Here is a 27959-nt window from a genome sequence, read left to right as displayed (position 1 = left end):
CTATAACCAATACAGACATATCTTTTTCATATTGAATGTCAATTGTTATATATCTTAAATGTATTATATATTGATTTATGAAGTCTTCCAACACTAACATGATATTAAAAAAAGTAGCAAAGAAAAAAAAAATCATAATAAAGAAAGATACATGTTGGAGTGGTCAATAAATTATATGATATGATATAATTTAATGTCACATATTAGTTGAAATGGAAAATAATTATTCACCAACAATGCATTATTTTCAAACTTCCACATTTTTCTTACATGCTTCCTCACCTATCCACCATTAATAGTCCATCAATTTTTTTTGATCAACAACAACTTTGAATTTAGTATGCATTATGTTATAAAAAATATGAAGGTAATACGAAGGGGACGTGGGGATCTATAAAGAAGGGGAAAAAATGAGAAATATCTAGAGAAGTAGATACCAAGAAGATTAAGGTTTTGTAAAATCATTTTAAAGTTCCAAGCATCTTTATCTCATCTCTTAGTTCTCATGATTTTGTTGTCCCTTGATGCAATTATTATATTTATATTTATTAATTCTGACTCATTTGTTCTTTTACACTTCTTAGAAACAAGATTATCTCTGTCCTTAGAATGTTGTTTAGAAGTCTTGATATAGTTTCCCTTATCATTACACAACCCGATAAGAAAGTCATTTTCCTCTTCATTAAAACCCCTAGTGGTAAGCATCTTTTTCTTTTGTACGGATTTTGGAGCATTATGCTGCTCTTTAATGTGAGTGGCCAACCTGAGATAGGGTTATGGTCGGACTTTAGTTCAATGGGCATTCCTCTAAAAACATGATCTTTACCTCGTGTTATTATAAACATGGATTAAGGGGCAATCATAAAACTCCGTAGACCAAAAAGAAAAATTTCTTAATTTACGCGAACGGTTTAAAGTGAAAATTTGGCGTCATTAACAAACTGTTTCCTGGAGACAGCTGGCCGTCAAATTTAAGCAGGATCGTGAACGTTTTTCTTATGATGAACCGCGTAACTGCGCGCCGCAAAAGAAAGATAAAAAACAGCGGCCATTGTTGAGGACAAATTGCCAGGCTGGAGCTTCCGTCTTGGAAGGAGAATCTTTAGTTTAATAGGACTTCCGTCGTCCGGAGGTTACCGGTTCGAATTCCGCTGTTATTGTCACGACGGTAGCGCTGTCCTCGCCACCACACAGAGTCAAAATGAAATAGAAATAATTGGAAAATTATCAGCCATCGTTTTCCAACACCAATTGACATAACACGCCGACATCGTCAGATACTCCTTAACATGCATCTATCCTAATCCTGAAATATTGCGGAGGGCCATGGCCAGTTAGTAGTTGCAGTAGCAGCAGTAGGAAGATAAAACTGCAAGTGGAAAAGAGCGGCATTAATGGCGACCTTGGGAGACATTACGGTTTCTGCAGTGATAAATCTTCTGGCATCGTTTGCATTTCTAGTGGCGTTTGCATTTCTGAGATTGCAGCCCATAAACGATCGAGTGTATTTCCCGAAATGGTATCTGAAAGGCGAGAGGCAGAGCACCTCGAACGCGGCCAGAGGAATTGTGAGCAAGTTTGTCAATTTAGACTTCAAGGCTTATGTTCGATTTCTCAGTTGGATGCCTCAGGCGCTCAAAATGCCGGAGGATGAGCTCATTGATCATGCCGGCCTTGATTCGGTTGTTTACCTTCGCATTTATCTCCTCGGGTAACCATTTAGAACATCCTTTATGTATCTATTTATCCTGATGTTCGTGAATTTTCTGTGGATTTGGTTGGTTGTCTTGGTATTTATCTCCTCGGTCATGTATATTATATTTATGTTGCTTTGGGTACATTTTCGATGGAGCAGCTCGGACTTGCTGTTCTGGCGAGTGTGATTGTAATCTTCAAACTGTCTTGGAGTCTGGACAAAACGATTTATGTTTGAACTCGACTTAAGTCTTTTTTTTTAAAGCAAAATTCTTTGCTCAGCTGTTCTAGGATGTAATGTATTCAAATGATCTCAGCCATATACTTTTTGTCAATCTAAGTATTCAGACGGTGAAATCCTTTGTGGTGGAACCAGTTTAGTCAATTAGAGGGGCCAAGCTTCCACAGTTCATCAAATTGTTAAGAAATATGTTTCTTTATGAAAACCACACGGGAATGTTTGAGAGCTATCTTACCATGTACTGGCCTAGTGCAGTTGATACCCGTAACATGGCCCAAATAAAATGACGAAAATGTGACACAGTGTAAGGCGGGAGAAACCCCAAAGGAGATGTCCAAGCTCCCAGCAAACACCCACACAGCGGAAACAACACAACAATACAAGAACAATGCAAGATCTGATACCAATCACAACTCTTTATTCATATAATAACTGATTACATGCAATATGCCCAGCTGTAAGGCCTTCAGAGTTAGGGCCGAATACAAACAACAATTACAAAATCAGTTATGCAAGATCCAACAAGATCCACTTACAAATCCAATCCCAGCTAGTCCAGATACACAACTGGATAAGAACACCAAGAAGAATCCACACTTATACCCTCAGGCTATGTCACAGAGTTTGGCGAATTTCAGCTATCAGGTTCGAAATTCCGTGAACTTCAAAACAGCACAAAAAATTCGTTAAAGTTCGCCTAATATTCGGACGGATATATCAGGTAGTCTTTAATAAAATGTCATCAAGGGTTTTCCGTATTTTCTTCCGTGCCCGCAGAGGCATTAATCCATGATTTGTCCTTGCCCGCGTTTTAATCGTTTGTTAGAGCGCCGGGTTTTTGTCCGTGTTCTTATCTTAATTTCAGTCGGGTATATCTTATATTTTTTATGTTATTCAATTCATATATCTGAAGCACACTTCGAATTAAAATATAATTAAAAGTGGTAAATATTATTTATTTATATTATAGTTTTATATGTTTAGATAATATTATTAGTTTTATTTGTGATATTTGTAGTAGACTTTAGTTTTTAAATTTTTTTATTACAACATTATTATTATTATTTATATAGTGTTTTTATAAATAGATAATATTATTAGGCTTTAGTTTTTTAATTTTTTATTACAACATTATTATTATTATTTATATAGTGTTTTTATATTTCGATAATATTATTATTTTATATGATAAATAGTAGTATATATAATTTATCAATTTAAATTACAATATTTTCTTGTATAATATTTATCTAAATTTAAATTTATTATTTATAATTTTTAAAAATTAATTTTATAAGCGAATTTAATGTCAAATTTTTTCGATTTTTTTGAGGTCTCGAATTTTATCCTAATTTCATAGTTGCCGAACTCGAATTTGAATTCGAACCTTGTGACTTAGCCCTCAGGTCCACCAAGCAATCCTCTGGTTCTCACGCGACAGCCCTAGCTCTTTAAATTTTGCATCTACCCTTCATCCCGTTCTCAAAGTTGGAATGAGACTACTACCTAAAGACTCCACAAAACCCCTTACTTATACAATTAACATCGTCAGATTTCCACAATCCATTTGTGAAAATGAAATTATCTGGATTCGATTGTGTATGCTTTTTTACCATCAACGTTTCGAATCATACTACATGATCCATCATCAAGATGTGAAAGAGTAGGATAATAGAGATTGAAAGAGCAGGATAATAGAGATTGATCTCTATTATCCTGCTCTTTCACATCCTGATGATGGATCATGTAGTATGATCCGAAACGTTGATGGTAAAAAAGCATACACAATCGAATCCAGATAATTTCATTTTCCCTTACTTATACCCAACTAAACCACAATTTGACCTAGCTCATTACAAACTAAATTAAATCCCTTACATTAAATATAGGTTGAGCCACAAGTCGGCTACAACAATAAATTAAATACCCATACATAAATTAAATGCTAAAGTCGGCTCATAGACAACTCGGCACCAACAGAAACCAAGACCAAGCCAAGCATAAGTAAATTTCTAAGCAAAGCCGAGCTCCATAGACTATGTTGAGTTCTAGACCATGCCAAGAAACCACAGACCATGCCGAACTCCCAGACTATGCCGAACACCAGTATCTGCCAAGCTCCACAACACTTAACCAAAATCCCTCCAAACATGCAAGATTGCAAGCAAACCCAAGATGCTCCTGCATCAGACACCCTAGGTTTGAAAAGATGTTCTCAGTAGCTGGAAGAACATCTTCTGGGATTTAACACATAAATCCCAAACTGGTTCTTCACATACATATCCGCGAAGTTTGCAACTTGTACACTCTTTCCCTTGTTCTTCTTCGGCTTCTATACATTCATCTTGGGTGTGCTACAAGTATGCTTTCCATGCTACTCTCCAACCTTCTCAAAATTTGCCAATGCAACTCGCTTGCCAATACTCAAGTTCCTCCTACTGAGTTCTTCATTCTGCAAAGGAATCAGGGAAAACTTCCTGCCACCTTTCTCAATAGTAAATACATTCTTGACACAATCATGCACAACCTAGCAATTATACTGCCAAGGTCTACCAAGCAACACATAATAATTGTTCATGTCCACAATATCACACAACACTTGATCTTTATACTGCCCAATCTGGAAATCAACAAGGTATTGCTCCCTCACTTCCAAAGCATGTTCACCTTGCAACCAACGAATCCTATAATGATAAGGATGTTTCGCTCTCTTCAAACCAAGTTTCTGAACCATCTCCTCAGCAACAAGGTTATCAATACGACCACCATCCACAATCATCTTGCAGACTTTACCACCAGACTTACAAGTCGTGGAAAAACTAGTCCTCTGACAAGAATCCAATGTCCTCTCACCAACCAGTACTCACTAAGCCAACAAACTTTCTACTTACTCAGGTTTACTGTCTTGAACTACAACCTCACTTACAATAGCAATTGTCCTACCAAGTGGACATTCAAAGGATCTATGTCCTTCTTTTCCACATCTAAAACAATTACCTCTGAAGCCACCTCCACCTGTTCGCCTTTTTTGATCAACAGGTTTTGGTTCACCCTCTGCACTCAGTTTAGCTTGTGCCAAGCTATCCTGCTTTTCCTTCCCTCTAGCATTACCTTGACTTTTCCTTTTCAACTTATGCTCTGCCTTTAGGGCATACTGATAAGCATCCTCAACTGAAGAAATATTCAGCATACCAACCTCATCCTAAATATTGAATCTCAAGCCGTTAATGTACCGAGCTACCTCTTCCTTTGACAATTCCCTATGACCAGACCGAATGGTCAATTTGTAGAACTCCTCGGTATAATCTTTCATAGTCATATCTTTCTATTTCAGATTCTGCAATCTCTTAAACAACTCAAGTTCATAATCAGCTGGAATGAACTTAGCCTTCAATTTAGTCACCATCAATCTCCATCTAGAAATCTTCATTTCACCTTCCTCTTCTCTATCTCTTTGCAGTTCCTTCCACCAAAGAGCAACATGTCCTTTCAACTTAGTTTGTGCCAACCTCACTTTGAGTGGATCCTCAATATCCTCGAGCTCAAAGTAGTCTTCCAATTCACTAGTCCAATCAATTAGGTCTTCAGGAGTCAAAGTACCTGAGAAATTAGAAACCTCCATCTTATGCTTCAATTTCAACTAAGATCCAAGTCTAGCAAACTGACTAGCCCTAGTTCCAATAGGTCTCTCCACATGATCAGTTCTATCCCCACCACTAGATCCAACAACTTCAAAATCTTCGGCAACTTCCTCATAACTACCTTCAGTACCCACATGCCTAGGTACACCACCTAAAGCACTTACAATTTCAGCGATCATGTCACTCTTCATCAATGCAATCTCAGATTTGAACTCTGCTCTTATCTTCTCTGAGATCCTTTCTTCCACAACATTACTAAGATAATCAATTGCCCTAGGGTCCAATCTTCTTGGAGGCATCTTCCAAAATTTTAGCAAACCCTAAGCAACATATCCGCCAATCCAGAAGATCAATCAGCCACAAGATCAACCTTCTTTGCAAGTCTTGGTGCAAATTGCCTCAGTTTCGACGATTTGTCTACACACTCAGGAAAACCTTCGCTCTGATACCACCTGACGCAGTGCAAGGCAGGAGAATCCCCAAAGGAGATGTCCAAGGCCCTAGCAAACAACCACACAGGGGAAACAACACAACAAGACAAGAATAATGCAAGTTTTGATACCATTAACAACTCTTTATTCATATAATAACTGATTACATGCAATATGCCCGATTGTAAGGCCCTTCGAGTTAGGGCCAAATACAAACAACAATTACAAAATCAGTTCTGCAAGATCCAACAAGATCCACTTACAAATCCAATCCCAGCTAGTCCAGATACACAACTGGATAAGAACACCAAGAAGAATCCACACTTATACCCTTAGGTCCACCAAGCAATCCTTTGGTTCTCATGCCGCAGCCCCCTAGCTTTTTAAATTTCGCATCTACCCTTCATCCCCTTCTTAAAGCTAGAATGATCACTACTACCTAAAGACTCCACAAAACCCCTTACTTATACCCAACTAAGCCACAAGTCGGCCCAACTCATTACAAACTAAATTAAATCCCTTACATTAAATATAGGTCGAGCCACAAGTCAGCTACAACGCTAAATTAAATACCCATACATAAATTAAATGCCAAAAATCAGCTCATAAACAACTCGGCAGAAATAGAAACCAAGACCAAGCTGAGCACCCATAAATTCCTAAGCAAAGCCGAGCTCCATAGACCATGCCGAGTTCCATACTATGACGAGACAGACCACGCCGAGCACCCAGACTATGCCAAACACCAGTATCTGCCAAGCTCTACAACACTTAACCAAAATCCCTCCAAACATGTAGGATTGCAAACAAACCCAAGATGCTCCTGCATCAACATGACACCTCTACCTTAACACAGACCTATTACCCACCTATACACAAAGTTACAAACTGTATGAATAATTTACTTTGAGAACTCTGATCTGTCACACTTCGTGATTTGTCATCGAGATGAATGATCTATAGGTTTGATCTGGAAGTTAGGTGTTCTGCATTTATCCAGAAACAATTTCTTGTTATCTATTCATCCAGTAAATGGTTTCTTGTTATCGCCACATTTTGGTGTGCTTTTGTTGTCCTTAAATTGACCAAAGCCACATACAAGGAGTTGATACTCTCTAAAGATTCACGTGAGACTTGAACCCCTCCTTACAAATAGCTAAGAGTACTGTTTTAAAATGACATACTAACTGTATAAACAAGAGGATCATATCGAGCAGTGATTTAGCATAGGTATAACTGTCATGGTTTCCTTCGACTGATATTTCAGAAAATACTCTTCTTACAAATGGCCGAGAGTACTGCTGTAACATGACATATTGGCTCTATAAACAATAGGGTCATATCTAGCAGTGTTTAAGCATGGGGGTAAATTTCAGGGTTTCCTTTGATTAATGTTTCCAAAAAATACTAAGAGTTGACAGGATGATAGAGAAATTGCTTTGCTATTTTCTGTTATCCAATACCCTAGGAATTCTATTTAAGTTCACTCTAAACCATAGTAACGTGAATCGGAATCGTATCGGAATCGGCACGGCCGAATCGAATCGTGAATCGGGGGTGAATCGCCGGTGAATCGGCAAATTTGAAAAAACCCTTTAAATGTAAAGATTTTAACAATTTAAGACTTATTTCATGCACCCTTTATTGAATATAACTTAAAAACACTATAACATCATCAAATAGAATCTAACATACATAAACATGAAACATAAAATCCATCACATACGTAACTATGTTATCATTATGTACTAAAATGTAAATTGTATGCTAGCTGAAGTAAATAAAAATCAAATGATCATAATGATTCAAATCATAGAATCAGTAAGATGAAATCATGAAGATCTATAAGACATCAAATCATAAATGTATGTATAAATCTAAGATGAAGATCCATGAAAGTTTGAAACATATGTCTATCAGTGATTTAGTATCACTATCAATATCTATACAGTGTAAACAAAATATAAAAACAAGGCTCCAGCTCAAGCCTCATCATCCTCATCATCATCTTCTAGCTCTGCTGCAGCCTCAACCTTAGCCTCTGAGTATCCAGTTTGCCTATGAGAAAGGCGTGTAAGGTAGGTCCTAGAGGACCGCCGAGCCATGTCCCCTGCATGGGCGATGGGCTCATGAATAACGTCGCTAGGGCCTGTGTCTGTGCGTGCGCGTGTGCGTCTACCAATGCCTGAACGTGCTCTAGCTGCCTCCTCTGCCCTAGCCACAGCCTCAGCCTCTACATCCACCTGGTCAATCCACACGCGGTCTTCCTCAGTGAAGACTGGGTCCACGGTCTCTGTGATCTACTCTGATTCTGGATCAATCTCCTCTAGAATGATCAGAGAGGAGTCAGTGCCCAAAATCTGTCTAATCCTAAGACGAAGGTTGTAATGAACAAAGACAAGATCATTCAACCTCTGCACTGTCAACCTGTTTCTCCTCTTCGAGTGGATGTGCTCGAACATGGACCAACTGTGCTCACATCCAGAAGCGCTGCTCGGCTGACTCAGAATGCGGATGGCAATTTTTTGAAGGTTTGGGGTTGTGGCCCCAAACATTTGCCACCATCTATCTGAAATAAGGAAAAAACCTATGCTCCACGGGGACGCGTTTCCTGCCTCTGTACCCTAGTACCCGTACCGGGTACGAAACGGGGACGCGGGTACGGATTTTGGCCGTACCCTGCGACGTCCCTTTTTTGAAGAATTCAGAAACGTCCCCGAAACGGCCAATTTTTTTGGGCAGGAAACTTGGGGACGGCCAGCAGTATCGGGGACAGTTTTGCCGTCCCCTATCCGTCCCCGAAACTGCTGGCCGTCCCCTTTTTTCCAATCAATCTGGTAAAGGCAAACCATCCCCAAAAAAATATTTTTTCCTAATTTTTGTTGTTCGTGTGGCCCCTAGTCATCTTAAAGACATAATAACAATATGCAACCCATATTTGGTCCATTAAAACACTAACTCTTCTACTTATTTTTCGATTTAACATACTTGCTAAGAGGAAGGAAAAAAACATAAGAGCAGTAGCAGCAATGAGCAAAGATTGTGTTTAGTGAGGCAAGACTGCGTTCGGTATTTACTATTTACCAACTATTTTAGTTGGACTTCTCTTTATTTCATTCTGATTTCAGCATGATACTTGAAGCCTTTAGGCATTTTAATTTTTGCTATATATGTATGTGATATTGTTATAATGGAAGCACTTAGTATTTGCCATTTGATAATATTCCATGTATTTATCTTCTAAAATGTCTATGGTGAATGGTTTATCAATGTTATGATATACATATTTGAATTTTGTCTCTATAGTAAAAAAAATCCCCTATGTTTTTAATCGCCGTCCCCTGATGTCCCGTCCCCTAAATTTTGGCTTCGACCCGTACCCGTACCGGAAACACGTCCCCGTCCCCTAAAACGTCCCCGTCCCGGAAACTCCGTGGAACATAGGAAAAAACAAAAACAATTAGTCTCATTTACAAATTACAACTCTAAAATTAATGCATTATATAATCAACTTTAAGTTTAGAATCTAGATTCATGAACATTGAATATATTATTTAATTTTTACCTGGCTGTAGTGTTGTCTGAGCATTTATGGCCATCCTGCCAGAGAAAAGTGGCCCCTCCTTATTGTTGAACTGGTCTAGCTCAACAATCGCAGCAGTGCTATTTTCATCGCTACTCAATCTCTGAATCACTGTGTATAAGCCAGTGAGAACCTCCGCATCCGCCTTGAACTCAGGATGGAAACGAAATGCCGGATTCAGATAGTAAGTTGCTGCATGGATAGGTCGATGGAGCTGATTCTGCCATCTCCTATCGATGATGTCCCAAATAGGGCCATACCTCTCCTGCACTCCTGCATATTGGGCTTTGATGGCCTCCTTGGCCCTATCCATGCCCTCATAAATGTAGCCCATAGAAGGCTTCTCCCCATCAGCAGTTCGTAGCAAAGCTACAAGGGGTTCAGTGACCTACATATAAAGTAAAACAAAAAATTTGAGTCAAAACTTAAATATAAAATAATATAACTTAAAGTAAAAGCAAAATACTAAATGTTAAATTGCAATAAATTTACCTTAAGGATTTCTCTAGCGGGTTTCCAAAAACCATCCTCATCAAATATGCAATCCGCCACATCTAACCCTACAGTGGTCGTAGCATAGGAAGAGCAAATCCACTCCTGCCCAACAAACATGCTCCTCAATCCATCCCTTGATGTCAACAAGGACTGCAAGGTGATGAAATTCGAGGCAAACCTCGTGATACCTGGGCGAGCTAACTCCTTGCCTTTTGTGTACTTCCTCATTGTGCTAAGGACAAATGCATGATTATAAATGAATTTGCATATATTTTTTGCCCTTTCCACACATGACTTGACAAACTCAAGTTTGCCAATTTCCTCCAACATGAGGTCAATGCAGTGTGCCGCACAAGGGGACCAAAATATGGTGGGGTGCCTCTCCATCAAAAGTTTACCTACAACAATTTTAAGTCAATTAGAAACTCAAATTTCAAAATTCAAATAAATTTATTTTCAAAACTTGCAAAGTTAAAAGTTTACCTGCTGCAACATAATTTGCTGCATTATCCGTCACCACCTGGATCACATTTTGTTCTCCCACCTCTGCTATAACTTCCTCAATAGCCTCACATAAATATGTGGCATTTTTCACATGTGCGGAAGCATCAATGAATTTTATGAACATGGTATATCCTACAAGTAACAAAACAACAAATTATAATATTAAATGGATCATGAACGAATTAGCATTCAACAAATCAAAATTTACAATGTATGTAGGAAAGTAGAATGATCAATCACCTCCACAGGATACAAGAAAATTGAGGAGTGTTCTATTCCTCCTATCGGTCCAACCATCAGTCATGATGGTGCAACCCTTTGCAATCCATTTCTTTCGGTTCTCCTCGAGGTCAACCCTCATGTCCTTTACCATCTCATCCAGGAGGTATCCGCTCAACTCAGCCTTAGTTGGGCCTTTAAACCCCGGACCATAAACCCCGGACCACAAATAGCAACCGCATCTATCATATTCTGCCAATAAGGAGCCATGTCACAAATAAAAGTTTAGATGTCAAAGACTCAAATTATAAAACAAGTAGATATAATTAAAGTTTTACTTTTACTTTTAATTTTAGCTTTAAAGAAAACAAAGAAAAAAGAATCAATTACTTGGCTGCAATAAATGAAATGTTGCAAAAGTACCAAAATTTGCATATCTCCTTTCTGGCAGCATCGTGAATCTCCTTGTTCAAACCCATGCCCTCAAGCGTGGGTTGGGAACCAGGAGTAGTGCGGGGCACAAAGTAACTATCCATTCTGTTTTTCCGCACTCTAGGCTGCAATAGGTTGGTGTGGGACTCCATCTCAGTATGTGACCGACTAGCACTAGCACTAGCACGAGCAGAAGAACTAGGATAAAAAGGAGGCCTAGAAGAACCCTCTCCAACACAACCTGTGGATGCGGAAGCTGATGCAGATGCAGATGTGGATGCGGCTGCGGATGCGGGAACATGGGAGCCAATACCCCTTAACCTTTCAACTTGCATTTTCCTATTTGCTTTGTCTTTTTCAATTTTTTCTAATGCCATTAAGCAAGTGCGTTTTGCCTCAGGAGTTTGGTGAGTGCAAACTGTAACATCATGTCCAAGTATAGCAGCAATGTGGAATTTCAATCTATAAATACCCCCGGAAGTTATTTTTTCTTTACAAAACATGCATTTTGTTTGATATTTGGTTCTTCCAGGAAACTCTTCATTATATTTCCAACATTCATCTTTTTTATCCATTGGAATTTGCGAAAAATGAGAGCAAAGGCTGCTGCAATAATTTTTTTTATGTAAAATATCAAAGTTTGAAGCTAATAAAAATTAGAAAACAACAAACCCTAGCTTGCAACTTAGTAAAAATAAAGAGCATTCAAGATTTACACTAAAATTCTTGAAAACTATAGAAATTTAACAAAAAACGCATAATACACTAAAATTTTAACAAAAAATGCATAATACACTAACATGCAAGAAAAAAAAAAGCACTTACCTCTTGCAAATGAGTTGAGGAGTGTTGATATTGGCTCCTTAATGCTCCCAAAGCAATTAATGGGCTCCCCAAATGGCTTGCTAATCTCTTTGGTGCTCCTCCTTCTTGTCGGTTGGAAACCTATGGCTTTTCTTTTCTCTTCTTCTCTCTCACTTTTCCTCTCTTCTACTCATGCTTCACAAATAGAAGGCCCTTTAGGGTTATAACAAAGAGAATAGGTCAAAAACAAAGTGAAAAAAACAAGTGATTTTAAAAAAAATTTCAACTTCCCTTTTTACATGCCGCGGGCGATTCATAGCCGATTTTTTAAGGCGATTTTGGCGATTTTTACATGAATCGCCTGAATCGGCGATTCAGGCGATTCATGGCCCAGAAATCGGTGATACCGATTCACGATTCAAAAAAAATCGCGCAGGATGAATCGGGTCGCGGAATCACCGATTCAGGCGATTCTCGTTACTATGCTCTAAACTGCTTTCAAATGATAAATAGGATTACAGGTATTTCACCTGTGGAATTCAATTTAGTTTCAGTGAAATCTGTTTGTTGAAGCTAATGGTGACATTGCCCTTGGATTTTTTCAGCCTTCTGTCCAATTATTCCAGACTTAACTCGTGGTTAAATATAAGCAGTATTGTCAACTCAATTTAGATGCCTTCTACAGTAAAATGATCTAGGAAAATATGAAAATATCAGCTCCACTACATCATTATGGGATTTTATTTGTGGAGTTATATGTTTTGAGGAAAGTTTATTAAAAATTTGAGATTGCAGTTCTTGCATTTACAGATTTCATCCATTCAATAGGATTACTGAGGCCAAGATAATTGGAGCAGTCTCCCCATCAGGCTCTCAACCATTAATATTGTCTTAGTTAACTTGTCATTAGCCCATGATTTAAGAAAGGGGCTATAGGTAAGGGCCAATAAAGATCATTGCCAAGGATACATATGGCATTGGAAGTACCAAAAGTTGATATTCCTGGAGAACAGATTGCCCTTTTTTGACTAAATACATTGACTATAGTGTTGGCAATAGCTATGATTCCTATATAGTTCAACTTTAAATAACCCTTCATTGAAAAATGTGGTTGCGGTATTTCTTACTGTGGAATGAAATTTCCAGAGTTCAATGTTGAAAAGTAGTATTATGTTTGCCTTGGTAATTTATTTTGCTTTCTGTCATAGCTATACCAGAGTTAATATAGTCATGCTGTACTGTCAAAGATGATGGTTGCAGTATCTAATTTCCATTTTAAAACTGGTCAGTCTTTAGTAGAATGAAAGCATCCATTTTCTCTGTTGATATTAGCTATTGTAAGTGAGGATGGTTATGATGATTATTTTTTCCAAATATTTTCTAGATAAAATGTGTATGATTACTTTTTCCAGGGTGTAATTGTATGTCCCAGTCCAAATGTTGTGGTGTGGATTCCCACTAGGCGTGTATTAAAGACAAGGAGCCACACCCAATCGGGCAACCACATGTCTACGAGAGGCCCTTACTCTTAACATTGGTGGGCACCATTCAACATCAACACAGGCTTTTGGTGAAGTGGTTGCCTTGCTTGGTATTAGAGCGGAGGTCTCGAGGTTTAGCTTTGTTAGTCTGAATAGGCACTGGGGGGGGGGGGGGGTGAATTAGTGCAGCAATAAATTTGATAACTGAGCTCAAGAGCTTCCAAAACAACCAACATGCAAAACATAAAGGCACTGGGTTGGTGGGGGCGGGGGTGAATTAGTTCAGTGATAAATTTGATAACTGAACTCAAGAGCTTCCAAAACGACCAATATGCAAAATAGAAAATAATGTAGATGTAACATCCACTTTTTCAGGGTCTAAATTAACATCAAACATACTCAAAGAATACAGTTTCTACTTCGTTTCAGAGGAAGATAGTTATATTAATCATGGTCATGTGAATAAGATTTACCGTTAAAATCAGTTAGACAAAATTTCTTAACTTAAAAACTTGAAATATCATCAAATGAAATTATTGCAGAATTTTTTTTTTTGATGAATAGTCTTGTTCTATTAAAAAAAATATACTTAGAATACAATTCACAAAAAAGGGGTCGGGAGATACAAGATCACCTTGCGAGAGAGTTCAAATGGCCTAAGCTGGACCTAAACACATGGCATCAGCCGGAAATAGCAACTATTCATAAAAAAAAAAAACATATATAGCAACCTCAGGCTGCCAAAGCAGTGGCAGCTGAGGGGGGAGGATCATCTTTGTCATTGAAACCCCAATCATTGGTGGGATTGAGGGGCGGGTTGGGCACAGACCAGCCGTCATCGGGAGCAGCAGTAGCAGGGGGATCAGTGGCAAGCTCCGCATCTTTGACCTCAGGCCGCGGAGGAGAGATCGCCAGTGCTAGGCGGGGCCATTTGCTAGCATTATCTTGACGAGTGCCAGGAGGAGGAGCCGAGGACTAGCCAGAGCCACCACGGGGTGGGGAGGCAGAGTGGTGCCTCCAGCTACTAGCCCACCACTGGGAGAGCGGTGGTAGGAAGCCTGCGAGTGCGGAGTGTGCGAGTGGCGGCCTGAGGAGTGGCGTCGCTAGCGGCAGCCACGAGGCGTCGAGGTGTTTGCCAAGGCATCTGGAGATACTCGAGCCACAGTGCAAGGGGCATTGCCCCAGTGGTTGAGCAGCTCCTGCAGGTGAGCAACTTCCAGGGCAACTTTGTTAGCTTGCACCTATATTTGCATAATAACATTGTTACAAATAAAAGCTTTAGTGTACATTGCAATGTTAACATCCAAAAAGCTGTGTGTGAATAAAACAACATTTCTATCTTTCCATAGAGTAAACAAAATTTCCATCCTGAATGTATGCAAGATCTGGGAGTACTTTCTGGGAATTTTAGGGAAATCACCTAGCAAGATCATGTGCTGTGAAAATGGTTCGGGCCTAAAGGGCTTGAAAAAATCATGAATCCAGTGCCAGTAATTTTGTGCACGTTGAGAAAACCAGAAATTATGTAGAAAGGACTCAGGCTGACCGCAAAAGGGGCACCTCGGATCAGGAACCCCAAAGTGCTTGAGCCGAGGCCCCGGGGGAAGACCTTGGAAGGCAAGGCACCAAGCAAAGTGAGCGATCTTGGGCTCAGTAATAGTGCACCAGATGGTATCAAAGCATTTTCGCCATTGAGAGAGCGAAGATTGCAAATACCATCTCTTGTTGAGCATGTCTAACATTGGAAGATGGGGCGGAAGCCATCGGTATCCCTTATTGGGCTTGTAGTTGGCAAATGGAGTGTTAGGATACCACTTCTAGTCATGCCACCAAGGACAACCAGACTGAATTCTTTCCTTGTGCACCAAATGTAAAGGGATGGAGGAAAGCAATAGGTCAAAAGTCTGCCGATCTGCACGGACAAGGCGGTACTAAACCTGCATGTCTTCCCAAGTCCTGAAACTCATAGTGACTCTGGAAAAGAGATCTTTGGTAGTTCCGATGCCACGTTTGAAAAAACGAAGAGCACTGACACCTTGGGTCTTGGCAAGAGGAATACCTTGAATGGCAAACAGGGGAGACCACCAAATATTCTGTTGATTCAAGGAGAGGCCATTACGAAATTCATCCCCAGCCCAATGAAGCCAAGGCTTGATAGCCTCCCAAGCTTTCTAGATGCTCTTGATAAAAAATGAGCCCTGTATGACAACAGGTTCACGCATGATGAGAAGGGTTTGAAAACCAATCCCCTTCCATGCAGGTCTATTGACAGGGAAGCCAGAAGAAATGCAATGGCGAACCAGAATCTTCCAAGCTTCGTCTCCAGTAATAGCTCGAATGATCCACTTGGCACAAAGAGCAAGGCCTTGTTTTTGAGTGGAAAGCAAACCGAGGCCACCAGATTCTTTTGGGAGGCAACAAAAATCCCAAGCAACTCTGTGGAATCCATGATGATCGATACCAGAAGCCCAGAGGAAATCTTTGAGCAGGCGTTCCAATTTAAGATAGGAAGCTTTGGAAGGAGCCCAGCAGGAAGAATAATAAACATGGGTGGCCACCAGAATCTTAGAACAAATCTGGAATTTACCAGCAAGAGAGAGCGGCTTGGTAATCCAGTAATCAAGTTTTTTTGTAATCTTAGCAAGGACAACATTCCAAAGCTCCAGAGGTGAAGCCTGAAAGGCAAAAGGGATGCCAAGAAAGCAAAATTTTTTACCATGAGTGACCCATTTCCACTCAAATTGGCTGAGCCAGAGTGGCTGAGCCAGGGTGGAGCTGGCGAAAAAGACTGGCGGTACTGGCGGTAGTAGAGCGTTTTATGCCATTGAATGGCAGAGCCAAAGGCTTGACAAAAAGTCTCCAGACAAGATAGTGCATTGTTGATGCTTTCCTCCTCTTCAAGAAGAGTAAGGAAGGAATCATCAGCAAAATGACCATTGACAAGCTGGGATGTAGAATCAGGCAAGGCAATACCACAAACCAGTCCTGAGGGAACAGAATGAGCAAGCAGGTACCCAAACCCTTCAGTAGCAAGAACATAAAGCGCTGGAGCTAAAGGGCAACCTTGCCTGATGGAGCGAAAGAGCCCAAAAGCCTCAGACTGCGAATTATTAATGGTAATGCAAGCATTAGCATCACCAATTATTGTAGAAATTGAAAACTACAAACCTCGGAAAACTAAGATCGAGATCAAACTAGGGATGCTTGTACAACCACACAGGTTAGTCCACAAATACACTATAATAGTTTCACATGACGACTATCATCTAAAAACTGTTATCTTAAAATCAAATGATAAGTACAATTAAATATCGCTATATTTTAAATTAGGGCATCACATACCACTGTATCAATTAGGGCATCATTTACCACGGATTCAATTAGGGCTTTCAATACCACTGATTCAAATAGGGCTTCCAATACCACGGATTCAATTAGGGCTTCCAATACCATAGATTCAATTAGGGCTTCTAATTCCTTTCCTTCAGATTACTTAACTGTTTTTCGATAAACAAATAAATGTATGACTCATCTTTGTTTGTTGCACGTCTGGCACATAAGGAGAGGTGAAACATTGTCAGGGGCTTAACCACTCAACCTCGGACCACAACTTATCCCCACATGATCTCTAACGAGAAGGGCCCTCCCTACTCGGAATAGGCAGGGATCATCTTGCCATTCACTGGGCTTCCTGGTAATTAACTCACCATACGACTTGGTAGCAGGAGAATCACAATACCAGGAATATGCATGAGCTATTAATTAATTCACATTAAAAATGATAAATGTTGTTCTATCACATTTGATGCTGATTCATATTATTGATGATTCATTTCTCTCACCTCATCACCCATCTTCTTGGCCACATAGCCAGGTGAGTCCCAGGCATTCAAAATTCTCAGAGTAGACGGTTCTATCAATTATTCAAGATGATTACTTACATCCATCATTTCACATTTTGTGATTACATGATTATGTTCCTTAGAGATTTTAGAATTGATGTTTAATTAATTAAATAATCATAATTGATTTCTCTCTAACTCCACCTCTTCACCATTGATGGCATCATTGTCGATGAATTCCTTGGTGTTTGGACTTCATGATAATATTTACATTTCAGTATGATGAATAAAAGATAGATTAGAAATAAATTTGACAGGATCTTTAATTAATGGCTATCATTATTATTCCATCTTCCTTATCCATGGCTGTGAAATTCTATTAATTAACTATCAGCAAGTGACATGATTATCAGAGCCTATGGATCTCGTCTAAGAAGCCATGTTTAAATATCTATCTACAAATTAAGAAGCTATATTAAAATATCTATTAGTATATTTTATTCAGACTCTATATAACATGCAATAGTGTTAATCTTTAACTTGGAGAGATGAATAAAACTGAGCACAGATTGGCATATCAAAAAGGAAGTAATGGATGTATCATGTCCATAAGACATTTCTTACCAAAAACGTTCCAAAACATTTACATGAGCTGTGGATGATCATATCTGTTATCCCTGTGTGAGTTTCAACTAAGCTATGACATATGAAACGACATTTCTCTTTCTCTTCTAATAATATAACTAAATTAACACAGAGGCCTTCAAAATATCTCGGTTCATTCAACTCTATATAAACTTAACATAATTACACCTGACCCGTTAATGAGTTGAATTGAATTTGAATTTCCAAATTTCATCGAAAAGATGCTTCTAGAACAATAAAGACAAGAAGATCAACAATTGGCACAACATTTGGTGGTCTGGTATCAGGATGCACAATGTAGAGTTCGTGGTACAAGACTATTGCACAAATCAAATTCACGATGTACATAAGCAATTGCAAACAGAGCAAGAAAAGTAAAACACCTTACGTGACCCCTTTAGACAATTCTGAATGGCTTGCGCTTGGGAAAGACTCCAGATCATGATCTGAAACCCACGACAAGGTGTGCTGAGGAAAGGTTCGGGCAGTAAAATATAAAATAATTCAAAGTCTGAGCTCAGTTGTTGGGTTACCGATAGCAATGAGTTTGAAGCTGAGAAGAAAAAGAATGCGTGATATGATTATGAGAGTCTAAGAAATAGAAACGAGCCTGACTTTACGGCTCCTTTTAGTTACAAGAAGCCATTCGAATGCCTCAAAAAAATTCAAATTAAAGATAAGGAAGAGAAGTTGGAAAGATTAAAACTCAAATTGCCAAATGTTTAAATCGATTAATTATGCCAAGTGCTATCAAAAAGCAAATAATATTAAATTGAAAAGAATAGGGTTGGAAGGTTGTAATTCAAAAATAATTCGAATATTATTAAAATCTTATATGTACTCATAAACATCACTTTATTAAAATATAAAAATGCCAAAACATTTTTATATTTAAATGCACGTATATAAATAGTTATTAAAAATAATACGACGAAAGATAATTTAAAATCCTTTGATACATTTTATATTTTAACTCAATTATTTTAAATTAAATTATTTATTAAATAACTCATGCGGGTCCCGTAGATGTATTTTGTTCCAAGTCGCTAGGTCCTCTACCCATTTGCCTAGTGATGGTGATGCTCCTGCCTAATTCTTTTCTGACAATACTTCAACCCCTTCGACATGCTTCCTACAAGGAATTTCTCCGTGATTAAATTATAAATTATTTAATCATAAATATTCATAATAGTTAACCTACATCTTAATTCCATGAATTCATGATTAACAATCAACTAACATGTCATATTCACTTGAAATGATTGACGACTATCTTACCATTTTGCCAGATTATAACAAATTAAACTACCAACTGACTTCATGCGAACCTCAACGGCTATATTTCAAGCTAGGTCAAAAATTGGGATGTAATAGTAGAGTACTATAACATTTGATATCCGCACAATTTAACACAAGACACCAAGATTTTTGGTATCATAGAAATCTTTGTTGGAGAGATAAATCACAATAGGGATGGAAACCACAATATTTCACTAAGCTCCATGAAATATGGCTCGTTAGGACTGATTGCAATCACCTTGTTAAAGGCATACCCTGTTAGGAGTATCTTAGCCCTATTAGGAGCTACAAAGTCCTATTAAAGACTACTCTGCTAAGAGATTCAAAACACAAGCTAATGTATTACCCTATTTAAGGATTTAGCCTTCATATCTCATTAAAGATTCTACTCACACTATTGAGCATGACTTAGTTAAGGGATCTAGCTTGTTGCAATTGTTAGGGAACAACAAGAAGAATGATCTGACAAATAGAAACAATGTCTCACTTGTACATATCCAATTAAGCTCACTTCTTCCTCGTGTGCAAATTAACTCCTCTCCCAAATCACACTCCTTGTTTCAAATTTTGTTATCACTGCACATATGATTTCTATCTATCTTCAATTCAACACACACTTACTCTTAATGCATTAATTGTTATTAATACATTCCCTCAATTAGGGTTTTCAATTGCCTTAACACTTAGTAAGAAATTCAAATTTCCCTCCTTACAAGTCCTCCAAGCAAGTTGGAAACAATCTCCAACTCACACTGATAATAGAATCCAATCGTGCATCGATTTGACAAGAAAGTCAAAATGTGTAACATTTTTCGTAGGTTCATGCACCTCTTCATGAACCTTCGATTAGCTTGACCAATCCAAGTCATGCCTAACTTTTTGCACAACATTGACATGTCATCACATATCCTACTACATCGATCAATTCCACAAACCAATTTGTCTTTATCGATTGATGATCCATTTGATTGTTCTTCATTGTTCTCTCTGTTAGACATCATAATCCAATAACTTTATTATCGATTACCAAGTAATGCGTGGTTGCAACAACTCACTAACATCATCAGGATTCTATCTCTCCAATCACACAACTTGATTACATTACTGTTGAGTACATTGATCAAATTATCTGCTCTATTCCTACTTTTCTTCGCACACTGTGAACCAGCTTCCTGTGTTCACCAAACTATCCATAGGGTGTACCATACTTATGATTATTATGTGGGATCATAGAGGTGGCACACACATGTCTAGACATCGTGTCCATGACTATGTACCGTAATGCACACCAGAGCATGCACTGATCCTATTCTATCATGACTTGGTGAATTAAGAACTTAATTACGAATTCATAAAATTAACTTAGTCCATTTAGCCTTGTTGTGATGTCACACACATGTTGCATTACCTTGTTGCCAGCAATGACAACACCATGTTATTACCAATTTCCCCATCATCTTCATCAAATGCCAACAACCTCCCCCTTTGGCATTGATGAAACCACTTGAACAAAATTTGCAAATTACATTCAAAAGCATTAAATGCCAAGTATAATACATGGTAGCATAAACATGTTGATTTTTGGTGTTCGTTTACCACGGGCAATGACCCAATCTTGTTGCCCTCCCAACCATAGATGATAAATGCTTATCATCCTCCCTGAGCACCGCCACTTCTTTATAAAACAGATTGTATATTTCATCTCTTCAGAGAGGAAGATCAAGCTTACCCTATACCAAGAAAATAGGACCCAAGGAGGGGACACACCCATTCCAAAGTTCGTGCCCTCAAATTTATAATAATAATTATAAGATAATATAACCACACCAGCCCATAAAAGACATAATAATTATTATATAATAATAATATAATAAAGTAATTATCACAAAATATAATTACATCGACTCACAAAAATTTAAAAATTATATTATCAATATAATATAATATAATAATTATACGATCAATATAATTATTATACCAAAATAATTATATTAATACTTATTACAATCATTATTATATATGAGCCGGCCAAGAAGGGATCTGACCTAGCTACCAAAAAATCAACACTCCCTCTTAGCTAGGGAGGATTCCTTCTGAACAACCAACTCACATGTTGTCAACCATAACAATTGTTGGTCCATCATGAATTACTACCATTGGTGGAAAATAAAAAACCACAAGTACCTGTTGTCATACATAGCTACTCCCAAAGGAAGAAGAAGCACAAACATGAATGACATGCACCATACTTACTCATAGAGAGTGGTTTTACCATACCTACTCGCAGAGGGTGGATAAAGAGAGCTAGCGCCTCAAACTTCTCCCTCTTGGAGAAAAATTCATACCTAAAACTTCTCCCTCTAAAGATACCTAAAAGCTAGGACTCCCTCTTAGCCAAGCCTCCCTCTCAATCTGAAATCAACCTTCTGATTTTGTCATCTAAGGTTGAATAGTTAGACTCCCTCTAAATGGAGTCTCCCTCTTAGTGGGGACAACATACTCACAACATATGCTAGAATCCAATCTAGCTGATTTCAACACTCCCTCTTAGCTAGGGAGGATTCAAAAGACTACACATCATCACCATGACACTCTCAGAGGGTGATCAAGGACATCATGGACTCTTTCCATGATACCCATCTTGCATACTTGTAGAGTATGGACCCACCTTGCTTTGCCCGCAAAGGGTAGGATAGGTCTTGCATCTCAAAATCTTCTCCCAAAGAAGACTACAACACTACCTTGCATTGCCTGCAGAGGGTGGTTCCACCGTACATTGCCTGCAGAGGGTGGAAGAGGTCTTACACCTCAAATCTGAAGAAAGCACTACCACATTGCATTGCCCGCAGAGGGTGGGAGATACAACTAAGTGTATCATACAGTCAACATAATCTCTCATCATCTTTACATCCTGCAACCAAGAGAGATTAAAAGTCAGACCATTATAAAGATCAATGCAAAAGTATTACACTATTAAAAAATTCACAATCATGGAATACTTATCTCTTGCGAAAAGGAACTGCTCCTTGGGTGAATAGATGGGTCCAATTGCACATGCTTGGACTTAGACATTGTAAATTGCATTGAATTTCACATTCAGCAGCAACAGAGCTATTTCAGAAAATTGATACACTGCCATACATCTTTTGTAAAACATTTTGACATAATGTCTGAGACACACTTATGAAGAAGGTAGACCCGGTAATATATTTAGCAGCTCCAATAATAGCCTTCTGCAGAGATCATATTATCACACAAACTATCGCTGGTAATACAACACTTGCAACATAAGCTTAGCACATTCAACTGTCAATCTACATGCAGACAGGCAACATTGTCAAAGAGATACGCATCGGAAGCAAGAAAGATTGCCGTTACTGATATTCTTGTGTAATTTCTCCAACAAAATTTCGAACATACTCAGTACTCACGATAAGAGAGGGAGATCAGAACCATTGCAGACAATCACAGGTATTGATCTCCCCCATAACTGCATAACTTCAACACAAGGGAGGTTAGAATCCAGCCTTCCCTTAGGCTCAAATCGAAGGTGACACCGCTTCCAATTAATGTGTTTGTATTTCATTGATGATATTCAGATTTTGCTCACACACCTTCAACTCAGTATTACTTGATTTCACATGCTTAACCAATAAGAGTTTTAAGGCTAATCAGATCATCATGAAATTAATAACTTTCACGCAATGTTTAGCCGAAATACTCAAATGTATGATGCCTTTTCCTAGACAGTTGTTGCTGATGCTGATGGAGCTGCTGTGTCCTTATGTCCATCCTCGTTTACATCAACTATAGCTGAATCACTCTCTTTGATTTCACTAGAAATCATCTTTTCAACGATTCCATCCTCTAACAATTTCAATAAATGCTTTGTGTAGTGATCTTGCACTATACTTGGGATTATTGCCTTCATTTGCAACTCTGCCTGTGAGGCGATATATTACTTTAAGCTCAATTTCTTTGATTTTTAAGGCAGTCAGAGACTTCTTTTAGCATTATAGCTGTGATATTTTCCTTTCTTCTTCTTCAAAAATTAAAACGAGAATCTAAGGGGAGAACCTTACCAGTAAATTGTCAGACCCCTGAATGGAGGAATTAAGAAATGTGATGTTGGTTTTAGGTATGTCAGGCACTCCAGATGCGCTAATTCAAAGAGACAGAAGACCGATATGGAATTTAGTGTAAACTGTGAGTTTTATCATCTTTTTGTACTTCCACATCTTGCAATTAATGCAAGAGTGTTTTGGCAAGGATTTAAGGAAAAAATAAGGTTTATTCTTCACCATTCGAGCTAAGAGATTGAGCAAAGAGCCTAGAAAGTGATTGTAAGAAGATATAGAAGCATTTGCAAAGATTTCGTTGATGCCCTAGAGTATGTGCAAGATCACAAGGGACTAAACTATGCCCTTAAGTGGCAGTGTAAAATTAGCAAATCAGGGTTATGTGAACTTGACCTGCAGTTCTTAACTACTTATGAACTTTATATTAAAAATTTGTAAGGATAGAATCTGTAGGAAATTGATTGTAGTTTCTAAATTGCTAGACCTTATCTAGAAAAAAATAATATTGGACAAAAATTCGGATTTTAATGCAATACTATGAAAATTTCAGAACAAAAATAAATAGCTGTATTTTTGACCACCTTACTCACATTCAAATGATAATATTTTTTTATAAGATTCTAGATATAAGAAGTAGACTCATGCCTAGATGTGATGCATTTTTTTGGGTATTTTTATTCTAAGAAAATAATTAATTATTATTATTTTGCTACAATGTTTTCAGAATAAAAAATGCTCATATTTGACCACCTTAACTAATTGAAAACATTACCATATTGAATTTTTTTTTTTTGTTGTAGTAGTCGAAGCATAGAATTTGACGCATCTTGGATTTCAAAAATGTTTTACCATTTGAAAGTTATAGCTATTTTTCAACTAGTAAGTCAATCGACACTTTATAGGTATGTCCGTTTAAAAGTATGTAATAATCACTTATCTAACTCATATATTGACAGATATTATATTAACGGAAATATGAGAATGTCCTTAAGAAACCCTTTTCATTTTAGTGAATTCGGTTAGATTAAAAGTCATCAGATACATGCTCGAAGTTTGGAACTCAAATAAACTGGGTAAAATCACGTTTTTTGAGTTGACCAAGTACGCTTCATAAATATTGAGCCTAATCAAGTACCCTTTAATCGGATCTGCTATATTGGGTACCCGATTTCTGGTGTATGAATTCAAAAATTTCAACTTTTCCCTCTTATTCTCTAACATTTCCCTCTTATTCCCTATTAGCTTATCAATTGTCCTATTGAACATATTTAATAACAACATATTAATTATCTTTTTAGCTTATATATTAAATAGAATTGATAATTTTAGATAATATAATTTTTAATAATATATCATAATGTTATAATGTGTATTAATATATAATATATTATATTATCTAAAATTATATAATGTTCTAATTAATATAAATTTTCTAATATCACATAATACATATGATTAAATATTATATAAATAAGTATGCTATTTAAATTTTCTATAGGGTCTCACCCCATTTTGAATCACTTCACTGCCAACATTATAATTCATGATCAAGAGAAGTATTCTTGAAGTCCATAGTTGTAGCTATGTTGTTTGTCAGTCTTCTGACTTCAAGGATTTGAAGCATCAAGATGAACCTTTTCAATTTCATTAAAGAGGATAATTCTGTAAGGGTGTCTCCTAACAGACTTAGTCAACTGCCCCCCTTCAATGTATCCAAAATATCCTACGGTAGAACCAATCAGATTGGACACTATGTGCCTCACCTATATTATAATAAGGCTCAGAAACCTCAAAACTATTTTCACTTCACACAACTCTCTCTTTAAGGTGACTGCTACCATTCTTACTCTTAGTATGATCCATAATTGGATAAAGTTGCCTTGTGATTGTGTTGCCAAGGGCAACCATTTAACTCCTGCCAATGACTGCACTAACTTCAGTTCTATTATAGCCAACATTTGCATTACCACTATTTTCCACATTTGAACAAACCTTGCCTGTGCCGACTCACCAAAACTTGCTCTAGCAGTTTCTGCATAAACTGATAGCCCATCCCTTTCATTGTAGCTAATATGCTCTGTGCTACCTTGGATTCTGGCCCATCTCTCTGTACAAACAGGCTCAAGGCCCCCATTGTCTAAGCTTCCAAAAACCAATCCTGGCATCGGGTCATCGCATGAAGAATCCAAATGTTTAGTCTAGCCAAACTTATCAGACTGCCGCTAAAAACCTAAAGACAACCTTGATTGCCATCTGCCTAATGAAACCTTGCCCACAATACTTGCTTGAGCAAACCTTGATGCGACAAACTCTCCATGCCTTAACGATGAAGGTAAGTTCTCATTTATACCAGATGAATCTGTTACTCGGCAAATTCCCCAAGCATTTGGCAGTAGGGTAGAAGCAAGGACAGCTGCATGTCCAAATTGTTGACCAGACTGTCCACTAGCTGACTATTTAGAGGAGCAAGAACCTGATTAGCAAATAAGACGGTTAAATCCATGATCCTAATTGCCAACCAATTCAAAATCACGTTGCGATGAGGCGCAGTTGCTACCAAGCTATCCCTAATCCAACAGATTCAGATTTTATCTTTGATTGTGCAGGCACAACCTAATCTTTTCTGAGAGCATAAAAAAGATTTGATATCTCCATTCATTTCAGCAAGATGATGATGATTGTTCCGACTAGCACCAACCACAAAAATGATGTTCCTCGACATTGTAAATATCTATATTTCTGGAGCAACAAAGCATTCAAAGGTGCTAATTGATTTACCATATCACTGCCCAAAGCACCACTCTCAATCTATTGCAAAGAAAGCATGCTTCTATTTGGAGAAACCACAGACAATTGCTTTGGATGTTGAAGATGATGCCAAAGAAAACAAGAACACCCGTGCCTTATGTATCTGTAAGAAGGCACATAGGGGTGCATCTAAGATGAATGATTGCTTGTACTCATGACTGGCATGAACAAATCTTCATGCAACCTCTTCTTTTGCTTTTACATCCTCAGCCATTGTAATGTCCCCGTTTTTGGCAGGTCTATGTAGTTGATGGAGTTAGCTCATCATAGCGACCCTTGTGAGCAAAGAGTGTGTTTTGGGGGTCCCAGCTGTAGATTTACTATTTTTAGTATGTCTATTTTTGACAGTTGCTATTTTTGGCGGTGCAGTGGGTGGCTTCGGCAGTTGGTCATCACCTACAATAAATAAAGTTAATATTTGCTTGAGCTCTTATTTATTCATTAATTATTAAGTTGCATTATTATAATAATGTTTATATTATTATAATAATGACATTAAGGGATATTTCTAAAAAGTGTGTTGGAAAGTTTCTAGTGTTGAGTTTTTTTAGGAAACTTATACAATTTTTGAAGTGGAGTTTTTAAGGAAACTTTGGCCAACAAAGGATTATAAATGAGAACTCATTTCATTGGGAAAAGCACGCTTGAAATTATATATTTTTTTGTTGCCTTTGTGGCTTTTTCCTGAGTTCTGATTTGTGAGCCTTTGCTGAAGTATAAAGGTCTCCGAGTTCCGATGTTTGAAGTCACTGCTGATGTATAGTGGTTTCACTGGTCAAATCTCCTATCTGTCATTATTTGTGTTTGGGAGATTGGTGTTATAGTTCTGGGATCCATCTCTAAGTATTGTGGCAAATTGTTGCTGTTGTATGGCAATTTGCTTGGTCTCCTACTGTATTCTTGTGACTAAGGAGAGACGGATTATGAGCATCTGATATTGTGGTGATCTGAATTTTTTGGTAACGTACGAAATTTTGAAAGAGGGGGACGCTATTAATTTTTTGAGGTCTGTGTTTTGACTGGCAACGTTTTGAGCTTGGGCATTGTGCTATATTAAGGCCAGCGTTTCATCTTGGGACTGCAGGCAATTGTCAATATGTCCTGTGTTTATTCTTCTACATCTTGGAAGCTGAATTGACACGTGTGGCAACATATTCAAAGGCCACATGTTAGTAGTGAGAACCCTCACTTGCGATTGACCTGTTTTTTCCAAACTTTGGGCTTCTAATTGATGACTGGAAGGAGCACGATTTCATATTGGAGAGAAACCAATATCAGTGGCTGTAGGTTGGCAAAGAAGAGCTAACGTTGATTGATAAAAAGGACATGAGTGTGGTGTTGATGCGAGTTTTGTATCACTTACATAACATATTAGGATTTGAATATTCAATATGGGATATCAAACATGCAACTCCTCTCTTGAAAAGTTATTACCTATGAAGACATTAGCAATAGCTCCAATGTTCCTTACACCGTTGGATACTCGCTCAGTTTTATCGATGTGAATTGCTGATAATCACGTAGGCGGCCTTACGCTATTCTTTCGAGGATGACTTGGACTTTGATGGGATGAAGGTGATGGTGGCTTGGTTTGTGAAATGTGTGGAGGCAAATAATGTTGATGGTGGTGGTGATGAAGGGTGTGTCTGCTGATGATGATGTTGATGGGAAAGTGATGGTGGTGGAAAGTGAATGGATGTGTTCTAATGCTTGACCTACTCCTTCTAACTTCCCTCTCTAAGCTTCGACTACCCAGCTAC

At 38.0% G+C, this 27959-nt stretch overlaps 2 protein-coding genes across 2 annotated transcripts in view; one reads left to right on the top strand and one right to left on the bottom strand.

The window, feature by feature from the left end:
• The first annotated feature begins 1030 nt into the window (after positions 1-1030).
• The window catches only part of LOC149532328 (hyperosmolality-gated Ca2+ permeable channel 1.5-like), a 189633-nt gene continuing 162704 nt past the window's right edge, over positions 1031-27959 (top strand). Inside the window, exon 1 of the mRNA XM_089807485.1 lies at positions 1031-1711. Within this exon, the coding sequence (XP_089663611.1) occupies positions 1395-1711 (317 nt within the window). The 5' untranslated portion in view covers positions 1031-1394. The remainder of the gene's footprint in view (positions 1712-27959) is intronic.
• LOC149532331 (uncharacterized) lies at positions 10018-12057 on the bottom strand. Its single transcript, XM_089804213.1, has 3 exons — positions 10831-12057; positions 10570-10722; positions 10018-10484 (listed from the first exon to the last, which is right to left on the bottom strand). The coding sequence occupies exons 1-3, from the start codon at positions 10961-10963 to the stop codon at positions 10057-10059; spliced, it is 714 nt and encodes a 237-aa protein (XP_089660339.1). The 5' UTR covers positions 10964-12057; the 3' UTR covers positions 10018-10056.

This window comes from Cupressus sempervirens, chromosome 10 (assembly GCF_028749045.1).
Source record: "Cupressus sempervirens isolate cs-2001-9-10 chromosome 10, ASM2874904v1, whole genome shotgun sequence".
In the NCBI taxonomy this organism is placed as follows: domain Eukaryota; kingdom Viridiplantae; phylum Streptophyta; class Pinopsida; order Cupressales; family Cupressaceae; genus Cupressus; species Cupressus sempervirens.
Note: the sequence above shows the minus strand (reverse complement) of the source record. Positions and strands in the feature narration are given on the sequence as shown.